Source organism: Pogona vitticeps, chromosome 6, assembly GCF_051106095.1.
Source record: "Pogona vitticeps strain Pit_001003342236 chromosome 6, PviZW2.1, whole genome shotgun sequence".
In the NCBI taxonomy this organism is placed as follows: Eukaryota; Metazoa; Chordata; class Lepidosauria; order Squamata; family Agamidae; genus Pogona; species Pogona vitticeps.
The window spans coordinates 5,262,586-5,279,061 of NC_135788.1; the positions used below are offsets into that span (position 1 = coordinate 5,262,586).

At 45.9% G+C, this 16,476-nt stretch overlaps 1 protein-coding gene across 2 annotated transcripts in view; it reads right to left on the reverse strand.

Moving 5' to 3' along the window:
• PLCD1 (phospholipase C delta 1) overlaps positions 1-16,476 on the reverse strand; it is a 57,073-nt gene that overhangs the window by 22,424 nt on the left and 18,173 nt on the right. Inside the window, exons 1-2 of one of the 2 annotated variants that reach the window (XM_020806337.3) lie at positions 14,797-15,143; positions 7,245-7,409 (exon numbers count right to left, since the gene is read on the reverse strand). In XM_020806337.3, the coding sequence (XP_020661996.3) occupies positions 7,245-7,409; positions 14,797-14,896 (265 nt within the window). In that variant the 5' untranslated portion in view covers positions 14,897-15,143. Of the gene's footprint in view, positions 1-7,244; positions 7,410-14,796; positions 15,144-16,476 lie in introns of those variants that run through there. The other variant, XM_020806336.3, reaches the window with a different exon arrangement.

Genomic DNA, 16,476 nt, shown 5'->3' on the forward strand with positions numbered 1-16,476 from the left:
CGTATTTTTGTTTGGTTCTGGACAAGTTCTCCTCAGGAAAGCCATCCGAACCGTTCCCGTAGTAGAGAGTGTTCTTTGTTCCCAGATTTGTGGGCTGCTTAACAGCCGTCTTTTGTGAAAGGTTGACCAATTGTTGCCAAAGTTTACCACTAGTTCTACGCTCCTCCTAATCTTTTGGGACTGGATAGGGTTGCCTTTGTTCCTGAGACCAAAGAGAGTTACAGCCGTTTGAAGCTCAGAACGATTCCAGTGACGACAGAGCTTCACAGACAGCCTCAACAGCCAGGCCATCTACAGTAGCAGAATATCGGCGGTGTATTACTCGTTCTCATCATTGTACAATGTGTTCTTTAAAAATATTTATTTTTCCTGTAAGATGGGCTGGACTGAGAGACAGTGGCTCATAAATTGGGCTGGCCCTACCATTAGGCAGAGTGAGGCAAGTGCCTCAGGCAGCAGATTTTGGGGGGGGTGGTATTGGTCTTCCCCTGATTGTTCTTCCTCCGCACTGAAGCTGTTTCCCTGTCTAGAGTTTTCTGTATGCATGCATGCATGTGTGCGTGTGCACCGGCCTTTTTCCTGAACGGCCCTGCTTTGCCACGCATGACGCTGTCAAATCCCCCCATATTTTACGTACAGCAAAATTCAACGGCCAGCCTGCTTCCATACATAAAACAGGGAGGCTGTTTCCGATGTGTTCCTTTCTTTTCCTTCCTCAGCCTTTTCTTCCTCTGCCACGAAAGCTGCATCGTGAGCTTCACCGCCAACCAGAGACTAGAAATCTAAATTCTAGAACGAGGGAGAGATTTTCACACCGTGCAGTGAGTCGCAATACCCATTTAACTGCCACGGCTTCTATGCATTCCTGGGGACTGTCGTTTGGTGAGCGGCGTAGACTTCTCTGCTGAAGCTCAAGAGAAGGAACTCAAGATCTCTAGCAAAGAATGCTAAGTATCTCCCCAAATGACATAGAATCCAAGGATTCCAGAAGATGGAATCACGCCATTTAAAATTGGCATCAAACTGCCGTACCTGGGCAATGACCCATCCGTAATACAACCCCATCGGAGACGATAAGGAGGCGATTGATACTGAGGGCCAAATTGCAAGCGAAGGAAGTTGATCAATGTCTTGAGACAGACGGGCTACTTCTGCTGCAAACTTGAGCACGAGTACCCAAGCGCCAAGCAGATGGAGGGACAGAATATTCCCCCACACTCTTGATCAATCCCACAAAGTGACTTGGGGCGTCTATTCGGGAAGTGAAGCCAGCTGGAAGCAAAACTACACTGTAAGGGCTGGAGAACCAGGCAGGCCCATCTGTTCTGTGGCGAAACCCAGTGAAATTTCAAACAGCAAACAATAGGATGGATCGCACAAGCGGCCCGACCATAAACAGCCACCATCATATGTTCAGGGATAGTTACCAACCATGCAGCAATTCTGCTTAGGTTAGCATGATATTCTCCCTCGACCAATGGAGCTTTTCCTCTAAATTTGATTTGGCAGGGCAACTAGTGGTGGGAGGGAGGACCTTGTTAACATGCAGGTACTTTGCTTGGAACAAGAGGGTTGCATTTAGAGGTGGACGAGGATGATGAAGATTTATTCAGCAGTAACTCATCATTTATTCCAGCTGTTGAACTCAAGGAGAGCCCTGCCTCTCTGCTAAGAGTCTCTTTCCCCTCTCTTTTGTCAGTTGGAAACAGTTGTTTGTTTGCTGTTGATCTGTTTGGTTGGTTGCCATGTTAGAAAAAAGCAGTTTAAAAAGCAGTAAAAAAAAAGCAGTATTCACAAGTCTGTAATTCCAGCAACTGTAAGTAAAGAAATGTTTGATTCCTTCTCCTACAAGTGTTTCAGAGTGAGTTATTGAGAAGCGTTAACTGGCACTTAAAGTCTCTTATTGAGACTCTAAGTGCCAGTTGATGAGAAAGGAGTGGACTCCAGGGAACCTATAGCTATTCTCCTCTGTGTATCTCTGTACTCCTAATAATCATGTTACGACTTACGGAAACCCCTTTCAGGGTTTTCGAGATCCATAATATACAAAAATGGTTTCTCATCCCCTTCTTCTGGGGGCGCCCTGGGATTTTACAGCTTGCCCACGGCCAGACAGGCTGGCTCGTCTTCCCAGGAGTCACTGTGGGAAATCAAACTCCCAGCCTTTGGCTACACAGCCGGATACCTAAACCACTGAGTTATCCAGCCAGCTAACGTCTGTACCTCTACTGCATAGCAAATGGAATTTTACCAGCAATTCAAAACTCTGGAACAATTTGAACTGAGCTACTTCACTGCTAGATTACGGCGATTTCCCCTCCTGACCGGATTGGGTGATGCTGATAAAAATGCACAAGAGATTAAAATGCCTGCCGGTATTGTTTTCATTGGCAACATGTTGGCTCGTTTATAGCCCTACTCATCCTTTTTTTCATGCAGACCTCTGTGTGCTTTGTCGCTCAGACAGCGGCGTCTCTGTGGTTAAAATCTCATTCTTGTTATCCAGTCTCAGAATTAATTTCTCTTGGGGTTCTGTATGGTGGGGAAGAGGGGGGGGGCAGGAAAGCAAAAAAGAAAAAAACCTGACTCAGATAAGAGCTTCCTTTTTAATGTTTTCCTGCTCCCACAAAGCAAAATGGTCCAATCCCCCCACCCCAATATTATAATGATAGCCTGGCAGTGATGATAAGCCAGACCTATAGAAGGACAGCAGGAAGTATTTTTGACAACTGAACCTTACTTCACTATAGTTTCTTTTTGCAGGTTACAGTACAGAAGGGAGGAGGTCTGGGGTGGACAATATGCCAGTTTTACAATGTAGAAGAACATCCAACAGGGAGCACAGAAGAATTATTAGCAATAAACTGAGTTTTTGCTGCTGCATACAATTTAGAAAAGCAGCTCCTTTAAGAATTCAAGGAAAGGATATTTGTGGTTCACCACCACCACCACAAAAACAAGCCGATTCACAAATTGCAAATTGGAGGGACAATGTCTTATCACCTTCCGATTGTGAAGCTGCTGTGTTCTCCGTTTCTGTCCTTCCTGTCTGCTGAGCACATTCTCCAGCAGCCGTAAGGGCACCCGGGATGAAGAACATCTGGCCTATGAATCTGATCTGGCCATGGGAATAAATACCACCTCCCAGCCTAAGGTGGCTTGGGCAGACTTGCCACTCCAGCTGATCTCCTACCACAGATCAGAGATAAGAGCTAAGACTTGCCTGCTGAGCTCTAAGGAAGGAGACAGGATTGTTCAGTGTCATTCAGGGACACCCTGCTGAGATACTTGATTAATGGTTAAGAAAAGAGAGGTGTTAAAGGCAGTTCTGCTTTAAATTCCAAACTCTTTGAAACCAGATTCTTGACTCTTATCTCCGATCCTTTTCCTTCTTTTTTCAGCTAGAGAATGCAGAACCGTTGAGACTCCCCGAATTCAAATTTGCCTCCCCAGGCTACAGACATTTCCCCATATGTCATCTAGGGCTCACAATGTCCTTGACACCACACTGCTGCCCACGTCTTTGGCATCATGCTCTACTCTCTGCTCAAGAAGGGAATCCAAATCAAAGGAGATCCTCCAGGTGGTTCTCTACGTTTCTCTTGAATGCCTCCAGTGTTGGAGCCCTTACCACCTCCCCCTGAAGTCATGGGTTCCATTGTCGTACTGCTCTAACAGTTAAGAATTTTTTCCTGACATTCAACCGAAATCTGGCTTCCTCTAATTTCAGCCCATGGTTGCGTGTCCTGCACTCTGGGATGATCGAGAACAGATCTTGCTCCTCCTCTGTAGGATTACCATTGAAGTATTTGAGAAGTGCTATCACACCTTGCCTCAGTCTTCTTTTCTCAAGGCTAGACATGACCAGTTCTTTCAGTCTTTCCTCCCAGGGCTTGGTTTCCTGTTCCTGTCATCATCCTTGTCGCCCTCCTCTGAACCTGTTCTAATTTGTCAGCATCCTTCTTGAAGTGTGGTCTCCAGAACTGGACACAAGATGAGGCCTAAGCATTGTCGAATAGAGGGAAACTAGTACCTCACGGATTTGGAGATTACACTTCTGTTAATGCCGCCTAAAAGAGCATTTGCCTTTTCTGTAGCCACCTCACACTGTTGGGTCACTGTTGCTATTAGTAAAGGTAAAGATTCCCCTTGACATTTAGTCCAGTCGTGTCCGACTCTAGGACGCGGTGCTCATCCCGTTTTTCAAGACGTAGAGCCAGCTTTTGTCCGAAGACAGTTTCCATGGTCAGGTGGCCGGTGCGACTAGACATGGAACGCCGTTTACCTTCCCACTGAGCTGGTACCTATTTATGGACTCGCATTTTTACATGCTTTCGAACTGCTAGGTTGGCGGCAGCTGGGACAAGCGACGGGAGCTCCCTCCATCGCATGGATTCGATCTTACGACAGCTGGTCTTCTGACTTTGCAGCACAGAGGCTTCTGCGGTTTAAACCGCAGCGCCCCCACATCCCACGTTGTTATTACTATTCCCTTATTATTCTTTCCTCACGCAGAAGGCACCCTGTTCAGTCCCTGGCTATTCCAAATAAAATGTTCAATTAGCTGCAGAAGCCCTGGAGGGAGGCTCCCAATCAATGTTGACAGTGCTTGCTGAGATGCCGAACTGGCTGCTTAGAAACTAATATTTTGGACCAGAATCTCTCGACCTTTTGGACCAGAATCTCTCGCTGTGGCTTGCAATCATTGCAAGGCATCTCCTTATGCTTCTGTTACTACCATGGAAATTTATTTCCAAACTGCTTGTCTGCCTGCTCTGAGAAGCCAAACCCTTAACCTGTCTCGCCACTATCCTAGACCAGTTTCTCCAGCCCTGTTCTATTCTTTTGAACTAAAACATGGTCTTGGTAGTTCATAGTTCCGTATCAAACTCAATTTCACGGTGGCTTGCTCAACAACTAGACCCGTCGTTCCCAACCTTGGGTCCCCAGATGTTCTTAGATTAAAACTCCCAGAAGAATTCATCACTAGCTGCGCTGGCCAGGATTTCTGGGGGTTGCAGTTCAGGAACCCTTGGGGACCCAAGGTTGGGATCTAGAGGAAGCAACCTGATCAGCCAGGACCAGCAGTTTGGGGGGGTTGTCACCGCAAACCAAAGACACCAATAAAGACATGAGCCTGTAGTACCTCCTCCAGAGCCTAGTTAGTCCCTTGCTGCTTGCATGAGAGAGAGAGAGAGAGAGAGAGAGAGAGAGACTGTCATGCTTCTTTTAGCTCCATCTGTCTCAAGGTGGATTCAAAATAGTCGTAAGCCTTTTGAAGTAAAGGCAATGACATCAGATGGGCTGTAAACAGCCGTCAAGCAAAATCCTTTGCTTACACTGCATCGGATGAAATAAATCCGAACTAAGCTCACACTAAGCTGCATTGTTCTCCTCCCCAGTTGGGTTTTCAAAACAACCCTGTGATGCTGGTCAAGCAGAAAGGGAGTGAACGACCAGAGAACTAGATAGCTCGGTGGTTTAGGTCTCTGGCTGCAGAGCCAGAGGTTGGAAGTTCAATTCCCCACAATGCCTCCCAGATAGGGGAGAGATTCCGTCATCCATAGGTCACTTCCAGCTCTGTAGTTCTAAGATGATGTTGTTGCTGCTGAATTATTGTGGGTGATCACAGAACAAAGGAAGGCTAATTGCCTTAGAGAAAGAACAAAGAGGAGTCAACAATGGATGTCCGAGCCAGCGGAGCCTACAGCCAACGCCCTGAAAGTTCCCTTCATTGACTTAGCATGTTTTACACAGTATGTTGTGATACTTACATTACATCCCCAAAATACATATCAAAACTTATTTCCAAATCAAGACATTTAAAGATGAAAGCAATCATCCTTTAGAGTGGATGATCCCCTCTTTCTAATCTTTCCTCTCGGACAAGAAGGACGAGGGACTTAAAATACTGAATTTTAAGGGGAAAAAGAATTTAAATTCCTACTCTTCTATGTGACCAAATGTCACCAAATCACCAAAGCATATTTTTTTTTTTTAGACTCTGAAAGAAATGTGCATTTGTAGTGTTAATGCTGGCAATCACTCTGAGAAATGTGTTTCTTGAGAAGTCTCCGTCACAATCTCTATCTTTGGCAGTAACTTTGGAATAAAATTAAATGGAAACCACTCGGTATCTGCAAAAAAAATTCCAGCAAATCCCTGACAAGCCAGTTTAGGAAGGAAAGGCTCAGATAAATCTTTCATGCATTGTATGTGCTCAAGTCCTGTTTCCTGAAATAAATATACTTCTCTCTCTCTTTTTTTTTTCCTTTTTCAAAGACACACCCATATTTGCTTTGCAACTCAATGTTACCTAGACTTCGTTTTATAGTCAGGGCTGGGCACTCAGCAAAGCTAGGCATGAATTGCAAGGTTAGCTGGCAGGGAGATCAGCGAGAATTTCCAACTCTGAATTGTTTAACAACCCTAGAGGCTAGAAACACAAGTGATCAATTAAAAAGTTAACACTAAATCTTTGACATCTAGTTCACTGAACTTAAAAAGGTGAATAAATGGTATTCACAGGTTGATCTGCAACTTAACTCATCACATTGCTAAACTTTAAAGTAAGATTAGAGATGGTCCCAAACCGAACGATGAACCGGAAAAAGCTACGAACCAGGTTGGTTCAGGGTTCGGTTTGTGCAACCCATTTTGCCGAAACGAAACAAAGCGCAAAACTTTTTTTTCTGCTGACCGCTTCATTTTGCTTTGGCAAAATGGAGTCTGCCCACCCCCCTTCCTGCGGCCCTTGTCACCTCCCCACCTGATCTTGACTCCTGACTCCCCACCCCCACCCCCGGCATGAACCGAAAACTGAACCACGAACTGGTTCGGTTTTCTCATTGGTTCACGATGATTCGTGGCTCGTGGCTCACCACAAACCCTTGCGAACCACCATTTCCCAAGTCCAGGGCCATCTTTAAATATAACCTTAGAATGCCTTAGCCAGTTCCTGCCATGAGAAATCCCAGCATCCACACAATTTGGTAGAACACAAAAACCAATTTTCGAACCCAGTGCTAGAAGAAGAGAACAAAATCGGTGAACAAGTAGATTTTCAACCTCTTATTTCCAGAGTTTTCACAGCAATGAAGAAATGGCGGGGAAAAGATCCGCACCCTGGTTGCTGGTCACCACAAAAGCCAAAAAGAAAATACAGACGTCCCACTGACGAGGCCACGACCTTCTCAACCCTGACCCCCTTTACCACAAACTTGTTCGAATTGTTAAGGACTTACAGAGTTGTGATTCTGGGGATCTCAACATTTTCTTGGATTCCTGCCATATTGTCTTGCAGTCTTCCTGAAGCTTGTAGAACCTCTCTCTCCTCCATGACGTGGACTTGATTTTCAGCAAATGGCACCCTCTCAGGAGGAATTTGAGGTCACTGTCATCTTGCAAACCTAAGGAGCATCAATGTGACCATTAGCACCTTCATACAAAGTTTTGCTTCAGTATATGATACGCATAGAAGACACAATGGTGAAACCACAGCCGGAGAGCACAGAAATGGGGTTGCTTCCATTAGAGTTCCTACAGCTTCCAGCAAAATGCTTTAGTTGAAATGTAAAAGTTCCCACTTGGGAGGAAAAGTCTAAGTGTAAATATTTTTCCCCACCTGGATGATGGGACTTGTAGTGCAACACACTGGGTTGGGTGTCAACCAGGGGGAGGCTGGAAACTCAACTTTTATGGGAAAACAGTAAAGAGCTTGTGATTTCAAACCATATTCTTAAATTTTATTGTTTTTTATTTTGCACGCATTTCTCTTCCACTCTGCCCTTTTTAATGTCCCTTCAGGAATGGAAATAGGATGTGAATGTCACATTGATAGCCACTGGGCCTCCGTGACTTTCTTTCCAGCTCTGCAGCGCTAAGATTATAATTTATAACTACATTGTAGTTTGGCCAGAATGGTACTAAATTAGAGACCAAAAATCCCTTGTAATCTAGTTTTCAAGCTAAATATGTTCCTGTACATTTTTCATCCACGTCCTTGCTTCTCAAAAATAGGTAAGATATTGCACAATCCAGGGATGGTCAGTGGACTGGGATGGGGGGGCGGGATATTCCTCAGTCCAAAATTTCTCTGTTTAGAAGTAAGTCACATTGGCCAGTAGTCCATTGCTAGTCCCAACCATTGAACAAACCTTGTGGCACAGTGATTAAACCCCAGTCCTGCAGCCAAGACTCTGCTTACAACCTGAGTTTGATCTCAGTGGTTCCAGTAGCCGGCTTGAGGTCGACTCAGCCTTCCGTTCTTCCAAGGTCAGTCAAATGAGTGCTCACCTTGCCGGGGAGGCCAATATGTAGCCTGGATAATTAAATTGCATGCTTTTCCTGCAACGAGCAGAGTCTCGACTGCAGGACTGCAGTTTAACCAATTGCCATGACACTCTCATGCAGTCTTTGAACTCTGTCCATTTTTTTAAATTTTTTTTTAATTCTTTACCTTTCCCTCCACTTAGACCGTAAGAACTCCCTGTATCAGAAGCAGAGATAGAACCATGATGCCACTGGGAGCTGAGGCTCAGAAAATAACTTTTCCCATCTGTGACCAGGATCCCACAAACCAAGAGGGGAATTACCTCATCTGCGTTTGCACATCAGTTCCAGGAAATCAAGGAAAAGGAACCTGCTCTATAGGGGAAATCACACAGACGATATGCGTTCATTGCTCCGTCGTGCCAGAACGCATAGTAGCAATGGAGGCCTGTCAAGGAACCGGTTTCAGCTTTTGCATCACACGGTGACTCCCTAAATAGGTGGCCAAAAGGAATTCTACCTGCCATGTGTAATTTCCCTCATTTTCCCCCCTTGAGTAATTTAATTCAAAATAGTCGCTGAAACAATGAAACAGTCCCAAGGGCAGCCATCGTGGTTTGGGGAGCAACTGAGCGAATGAACTAGATCAGAAATTCTCAAGCGACGGATGTGATTTGCTTTTGTCGGCATGACTAAGCTTGTGACAAAACATGTAGGCATATTTATACCATGCTTTTCCTGCAACGAGATGCTGAAAGGAGCGTACAAGCTTCTCTTCCTCCCCGTTCTCCTCTCACAACTCTGTGGGTTAAGTTCCTGGCCAATGATTGTCATCGCTCGGTGGGGACACTTAGCTGGATTCTGCAAAGCTTCAGTCCAATGCTCTAACCCCTACATACCACTGTCTCTCTAGCCTCTATATGCACCGGCACCCCCACCGATTGTGGGACACATGCCACTGGTGAGATCATGTACACCCAGCCTTTATGACTGGAACTTCTGTGAGTTCTTTTTCTGCACCACCCTCCGTTGTGTGTTGGACAGCCTGATGAAGCCCCATGTGTGGTTGAAAGCTAGCTAATGTTTGTGGTTCTTTGGTGGTTTAAAAAAGTATCACCCACCATTGCCTCCTCCTTCTGACATTGTAGGACAATGCCGCTCAACCAAGGTTACAAAGGGGGCACAGCATTGAATGGTCTTGACTGGCTGCTCTTCCAGGAGTTTGAGAGAGGGGTTCAAGCTCTCTACCTCTGGTTCCAGAGTTCCAAATCACTGAGCTATCCTAACTTGAATGCCATCAAGTCATTTTTTTTTAACTTATCGCAACACTTCTCAGAATTTTCCACCTAGAGAGAAGTGCATTACCCTTCCCTTCCTCTAGGGAGCAGCCCTGGGACGACTGTACAGCTGGCCCAAGGCCACCCAGGCTGGCTCTTCTCACAAGGCAGCACAAGTGGGGAATTGAACTCCCAACCTCTGGCTCCACAGCCAGAAGCCGAAATCATTCAACGACCCGACCCGCCATCCCAGGTCTAGAATCTTCTAAGCATACTTCCTTCTGTCTACTCTGAATCTCTCGCCAGTCTCCGGTAGCTGTGTTCCACAATTATTTCTGTTCAAAGTCAATCTAGTTATGTCATTTGCTGAGCAATAGTCATGTTCCTGCCTCGTTGTCTTTTTTAAACAAATACGTTAATTAAATATTTTTTATAAGAATCATCACACAGCTAGCAAAGGCAGCTGTTTAGCGCCCTAGGGTATGCTTATTGTCAGAATATATACCACCTCAGCTTGATTTTTTGATGTCACCATAGACCGAAGAATGAAAAGTTTCAATGACTTAACAAAGACACCAAGTCATGCCATCTCCTGCCTCATTTAAAACCAGGTGATCAAGACAGGTAGAGGTGGATGTCATCAGTATACCGATGACGCCTCACCTGAAACCTCCAAATGACCTCTCCCGGTAATTAAACTGACATACAGTAGGTGTCGAATAGCATGAAGCAGAAGGTGGATTCCTCTGGTACGCTACCACATAAACGTCACAACATTAGGAGAGAGAAACTGCCAGTCCTCAACCTTTGAAACTGACTTTGTTGTTGTTTAGTTGTGTCCAACTCTTCATGACCCCACGGACCAGGCCCTCCTGTCTTCCACTGCCTCCCGGAGTTGGGTCAAAGTCATGTTGGTTGTGAAACTGACTTTACCAAAGAGGAAAAGGACCACTGGTGGACAATACACATCCGTTTACCACCCCAGGTCCCTAAACAAACCTTTGTTAACAGTATTAGAAACATCAGATTGTAAGAAGGGCCCCAAGTGGCAGCGTCGTGTAGTGGATAGAGTGTCCGACATGGGTTCAAGTCCCTGCTTCACCATGGATGTTCACTAACGGATGGCAATGGTAAATCATTCCTTGAACATCTGACATACCAAGAAGCCTCTCTAGGGTCAATGTAAGTTGGAAGTGACTTGACAACACACAAGACACAAGGAAAATCCTACTGGGTTAAGCCAAAGATTTATGGAGTCCAACATTCTGTAAGTAGCATAGCCAGCCTTTGAGCACCCTACAAGCAAGTCATGAATGCAACAGCATCCTTCCTTATAACCCCCCCCCCAAAAAAACCCACTGACATGGGGCCCTCTGGAATCACATTTGCCCTGTTACCACACAGGAAAGATCATCTACCATGGTGACCCATGACGAAAGAAGTTACAGTCCTATAAGTAGGTCACTGAAACATCCTTAGTCAACTTGGTGGATGGACCTCCCTAGACTGCCCCAAAGTTTTGTGATGATACAGTTGTCGTCGTCATCATCATCATCATCATCATCATCATCAATCATCATCAATCATCATCATCATCATCATCATCATCATCATTTTAGAACTGCAGAGCTGGAGGGCACCCTGTGGATCATCGAGTCCAACGCCTGCCAAGGAGGCCAAGTGAGGTAATTGAATTCCCAGCCTCCGGCTCTGCAGCCAGGGACCTAAACTACTGAGCTATCCATTAATTCATTAAGGACAATCATCATCATCATCTTAGAACTGCAGAGCTGGAAAGGACCCTCTGGATCATGGAACCCAACCCCTGTCAAGGAGGCCCAGCGGGGGAATCGAACTCCCAACTGCTGGCTCCACAGCTGGAGACCTAACCACTGAGCTATCCAGCTGTTCAATGCCCTTCTTCAGTGTGAAAACTAGATAGAAAACTGGATTGAAATGTGACTATATCCCTCAAGGAATGTCTAGAAGTAAGCAACCATTGCACACCTGAGGGGGGAGGAGAGATTTGTGATGTGCTGATAACTGGACAGGTGGGTCCAGTCCAAAGAAGTTTTCTTTAGGGAGGGCCTCAGCACTTCAATGCAATGGAGGCCACCAGCCATATTTCTTTCTTAAGACACCAGCCATATTTCAGACCCAATAGTTTTTGCCTGTGGGCTAGATTTCAAAACCCTCACACAGCAAGGGTTGAATTAGGCCTGTCCAAGGTTCTCTAATAGGTGAGGCCCTGGAAAGGAAATGGCAGGTCCCAGAATCTGGAAAGCCGGAAGCTGCCATTCTGTAAAGTAACTTTTCCAAGTTCTGTAACAACGGAAACTGATCCAAGCTACCATGACGAATGAGTTGCTACAGTAAGGGCTGGACCCTTAGCTGGGTGCAACTTAAGCCCTACTCTGGCATCATGCCTGGATGTATGGTGAGAAATAAAAGGGTAGGTGAGGATTTCAAACCTCAAAAGTCACCAAACTCTTCATGAGTGGAACATGAACCTCTGAAAGGCCGCCGGTAAGCAGGTTCAGACAAACAGACTTCCCCACCTGTCGTGATCAGGGATTCCTGGTAAGACACAGCAACTGGATGGGGCTGCTCTCTAAAGACAAGCAGCCCAACGTGCTTATAAGCTCTGCTTCAGATCTTCACATCCCTCACACAAAAGGGTGAAGGATATCTAGGTAGGGAGTTAGGTTTGGCCATCTAATGAGAAGAGAAAACTCCCTGGAAAAGACCCTGATGTTGGGAAAGTGTGAAGGCAAGAGGAGAAGGGGACAACAGAGGACGAGATGGATGGACAGTGTCATTGAAGTGACCAACATGACTTTGACCCGTGGAAGACAGGAGGGCCTGGCGTGCTCTGGTCCATGGGGTCACGAAGAGTCGGACACGACTCAACGACTAAACAACAAGGGTTGGAGACTTGAGTTGTTGGACTTGTCAAGTTGGACTTAAGTCACACCAGTGACTCAACTTGGAGTCCCCCCCCCAATGTCTCAGACTTGACTTGCGACTCGGGACCCAACTTGGTTTTCTTTTTCTGATGAAAAAATCTTGCTTTTAATAGGGACTCAGGACTCGGTATCAAAGACTCGGGCTTGGGACTTAGACCCAAAGGCTTGCCAACCTCCCTGTGTGTAGCCCTGTGGATTGCAATCCACCTCGGGAGACACAGTGCCCGTTAGTGGTGTTCCATCGTTCTCACCACCCTTCAGCTTCCCCATAACCACAACAGATGGGAGCATCTGATGCTGAGTTAGCTGGCGGGAAGATAACAACAGTTACAGCAGCCACAACGGGATAGGAAAACACAGTTGTGACAACACAGAGGATGGGTGTCCCTCAAGAGTGCAGTTCACCCCTTCTGCTCTGTTCTACTGTCTGGGTCTCGTGACACAGTGTGGTCCATAGGAAGGCCATCCTTCCTGTCCAGAAAAGGGTTGCTGGACAACTTTTGGAAACAAACTCTCTTGAAGGTGGGAATTTTAGCCGCACCTCCATAGATTTATGGAGGGTGGGGGGGGCTCAATAAGAAGTGACAGCATACACCAAGATCCAGGTCTATAGAGCCTGTGTCCTGAGCATACTCCTGTCCTGCAGTGAGTCCTGGACCCTTTGTCCACGGCAGGAGAGGAAGCTGAGCACCTTCCATACGCGTTGCCTCCAACGCATTTTTGGTATCACCTGGCAGGACAAAGTTCCAAATACAGGAGTCCTGGAATTTTTTTAGCATATATACATGACTGAAACAGCAACATCTACGTTGGCTTGGGCATGTCATGAGAATGGCTGATGGTCAGATTCCAAAAGATCTCCTGTATGGAGAATTAGTGCAAGGAAATCGTCCCAGAGGGAGACCACAGCTGCGATACAAGGAGATCTGCAAGCGGGATCTGAAGGCCTTAGGAATGGACCTCAACAGATGGGAAACCTTGACCTCTGAGTGTTCGGCCTGGAGGCAGGCGGTGCATCACAGCCTCTCCCAATTTGAAGAGTCCCTTGTCCAGCAGGCCGAGGGAAAGAGACAGTCCCGAAACCAGCAAAACCAGGGAGCTGGACAGGGGACAGATTGTATTTGTCTTCAGAGTGGAAGGGATGGTCCCTCTTGAATTGGCCTCCTCAGCCACACTAGACGCTGTTCCAAGACCTCTATTTAGAACACATTCCATAGTCTCTCAAGACTGAAGGATGCATAATCAATAATCAAAAGTCCTACCCCCTAACTCCACCCATATTTAGCCAAACCAGTCCTATGAATTAGCCCTATGAATTCTCTGTCACCAGGACTATTACCTCTCATAAGCCATTTTCCCCATGCTTTAAGCAGCAAACAGCAACATCAGATTAAATTACGGGATGAAATAAATATAATGCAAATGAAACAAAAAAAACCCTCTTTGTTACTCCTCAAAGATCTTGCTGTGTGTCAGGAAGCAGATGGCAACCAACAGGTTTCAAGCTGAAAGAAATCTATCTGCCTTTAAGATGCCAGAAGACTTTTATTTCCAAAAAGTAAATAAACATCTCACAGTGAAGAAAGAGACGAGCATTGTGTATCACTGTGTGAGCAAAACGTCTTGCCAAAACGGGAACCGATACTTTGTGGGAACCCTTCCTCGTTGCAAAATGCAGCATGCAAGATACTTGGGGCAGAAGGTTTACATCTATATTCTCCATATAAATTGATTCTGTTGTATCAACAGCAAAAACTTCACAAAAACATAGCGCTGCCTGAAGTTAAGGTATGAAAATCTCTTAGAAAAATCAAACCTGGACTATAAAACACACAATAACAATGGTCGGAAAGAAAGAGGTGAGGGGGGGAGCATTTCTCTCCCGGACTATAATATTTCAGAATTGCTCTGAGGGTTTCTAGCTTTGCAATGCCGATAAAGATAACAAATGGAAATGTGATTGATCAAATACCACAGACAAGAAATTCAACCCAGTATTTCATTTTAAGGGATTCTGGCTTCTTTTCGAGCTACCTACATACAGAAAGACAAACCGAAAACTTAATTTCTCCATGAATTATTTCATCCCAAACATCAAGGATGGCTCAGGAATCAAGCCATGTAAAGCGCTAAGCCAGAAAAACAAGGAAGTGAATAATACAGGAAAGCTCGGATGTTTTTAAATACTCATTTTCTGTTTACTGTAAGGTGGAGCCAAGATTAGGACATCCGTCACCATCCCAACCAGAAAAGGGTACGTAATTTCAGCACTGCTTTCTTACCTAGTCTCTTCCCATTTAGAGCGGCCACTTTCCTGCTCTCCTCCTGTAACTGGATTTCTTGGGACCTGCTGAGTTTGGGTTGTCTTCCGAAGCACTGCATGTCCCCCCAGGAGAGGCACCGGGACCATGAAAAGACATCAGGCGCTCCCTGGCCAGACTCCCTGATCCAAATCAGGTTCCCACACCGTCCTTGTTGTTAAAAGAGTTGTGAGTGGAAAGCAGAGACCGGGCAGCAGCAGCAGCAGCAGAAACCACAGAAGAGGGAGGAGGGAGAGGAAAAACTAGAGAAGGCTTGGCTTCACAAGAAGGGCTTTGACACAATCACAGCTCCCTGGAAGTCGAATTGCACTGCACTGCAATCTTAGGGCAAGGAAGTGCCAAAGTTCCCCGGCAATTAAAATATAATTGCCTTGGACGTCACATGGCACTGTAAGATCATTCGTATGGCTGCTTTTCTCCCTTCCCGGTGCCTTTCGCGCTAATCACCACAGTTGTGTCTCTGGCCACACACAAAGTGGGATTTCATGTCTCAGCTGGCTAAGAAGTGACTATTCCTTCCAGGATGAAATTTTATCTTCCACCTGGTTGGGTCCAGGGAAATCATACAGTGCCGCCCCACCTTGAGTTTCCCAGGTGTTCTTGGACTACAACTCCCATAAAGCTTCCCTTCTAGCTGTGCTGGCCAGGATTTCTGGGAGCTGCAGTCTAAGAACATCTGGGGACCCAAGGTTGGGAACCATTGTGACATCCAACGGACTGGAGAGGAGAAGCTTTTCATAGTTTAATACATGTGGGAAAACAGCCATTCTTTATTAGTTACATCGATAACCTGGTAACCTGAAGCATCAAACAGTTATTTGGCTAATAAACTGACACAAACCCCCAAACCAGCAGTTCCTGTCCATCTATTTCCTAATAAATATACAGCTTGATGGTAGATTTTACATTTTTTTGGCAATAAGGGTGTGTGTGTAGTAAATACAGAGGTATCTAGTATGGTGTAATGGACAGAATGATGGACTAGACTCAAGATACCTGGGTTAGAATCCCAGCTGAGTCATGGAAAATGACTGAGGAAGTAGAAATGGTCAATCCTTTAATATCCCACATGCCCTAAAAACCTTATGAGAGTCACTATAAGCCTGATGTGACTTGACCGCACAGAACACATAGTACATATACCCAGAAGACATTGTCGCAGAGAGACATGCGTAAGAATCATTTATAGCATAATTGCCACCGGATTATATTCTTGTATAGGATCCAGGCCACGGTGAACTCACCACATGCCAGAAACTCCACAGTCCCGGCCATGAACTGAATTGGGCTTCTCCCCCGGCCACCCTCGCTTTCGAGCCACCAAGGAAAGAAAGTTAGTTTCTGTCTTGCTGATTTCCCCAAACCTATCCATTCTGAAGGAAATCAAGCCTGAGTGCTCACTGGAAGGACAGATCCTGAAGCTGAGGCTCCAATCCTTTGGCCATCTCATGAGAAGAGAAGACTCCCTGGAAAGGGACCTAATGTTGGGAAAATGTGAAGGCTAGAGGAGAAGGGGACGACAGAGGATGAGATGGTTGGACAGGGTCACCGAAGCGACCAACGTGAATTTGACCCAACTCCGGGAGGTAGCGGAAGACGGGAGTGCCTGGCGTGCTCTGGTCCATGGGGTCACGAAGAGTC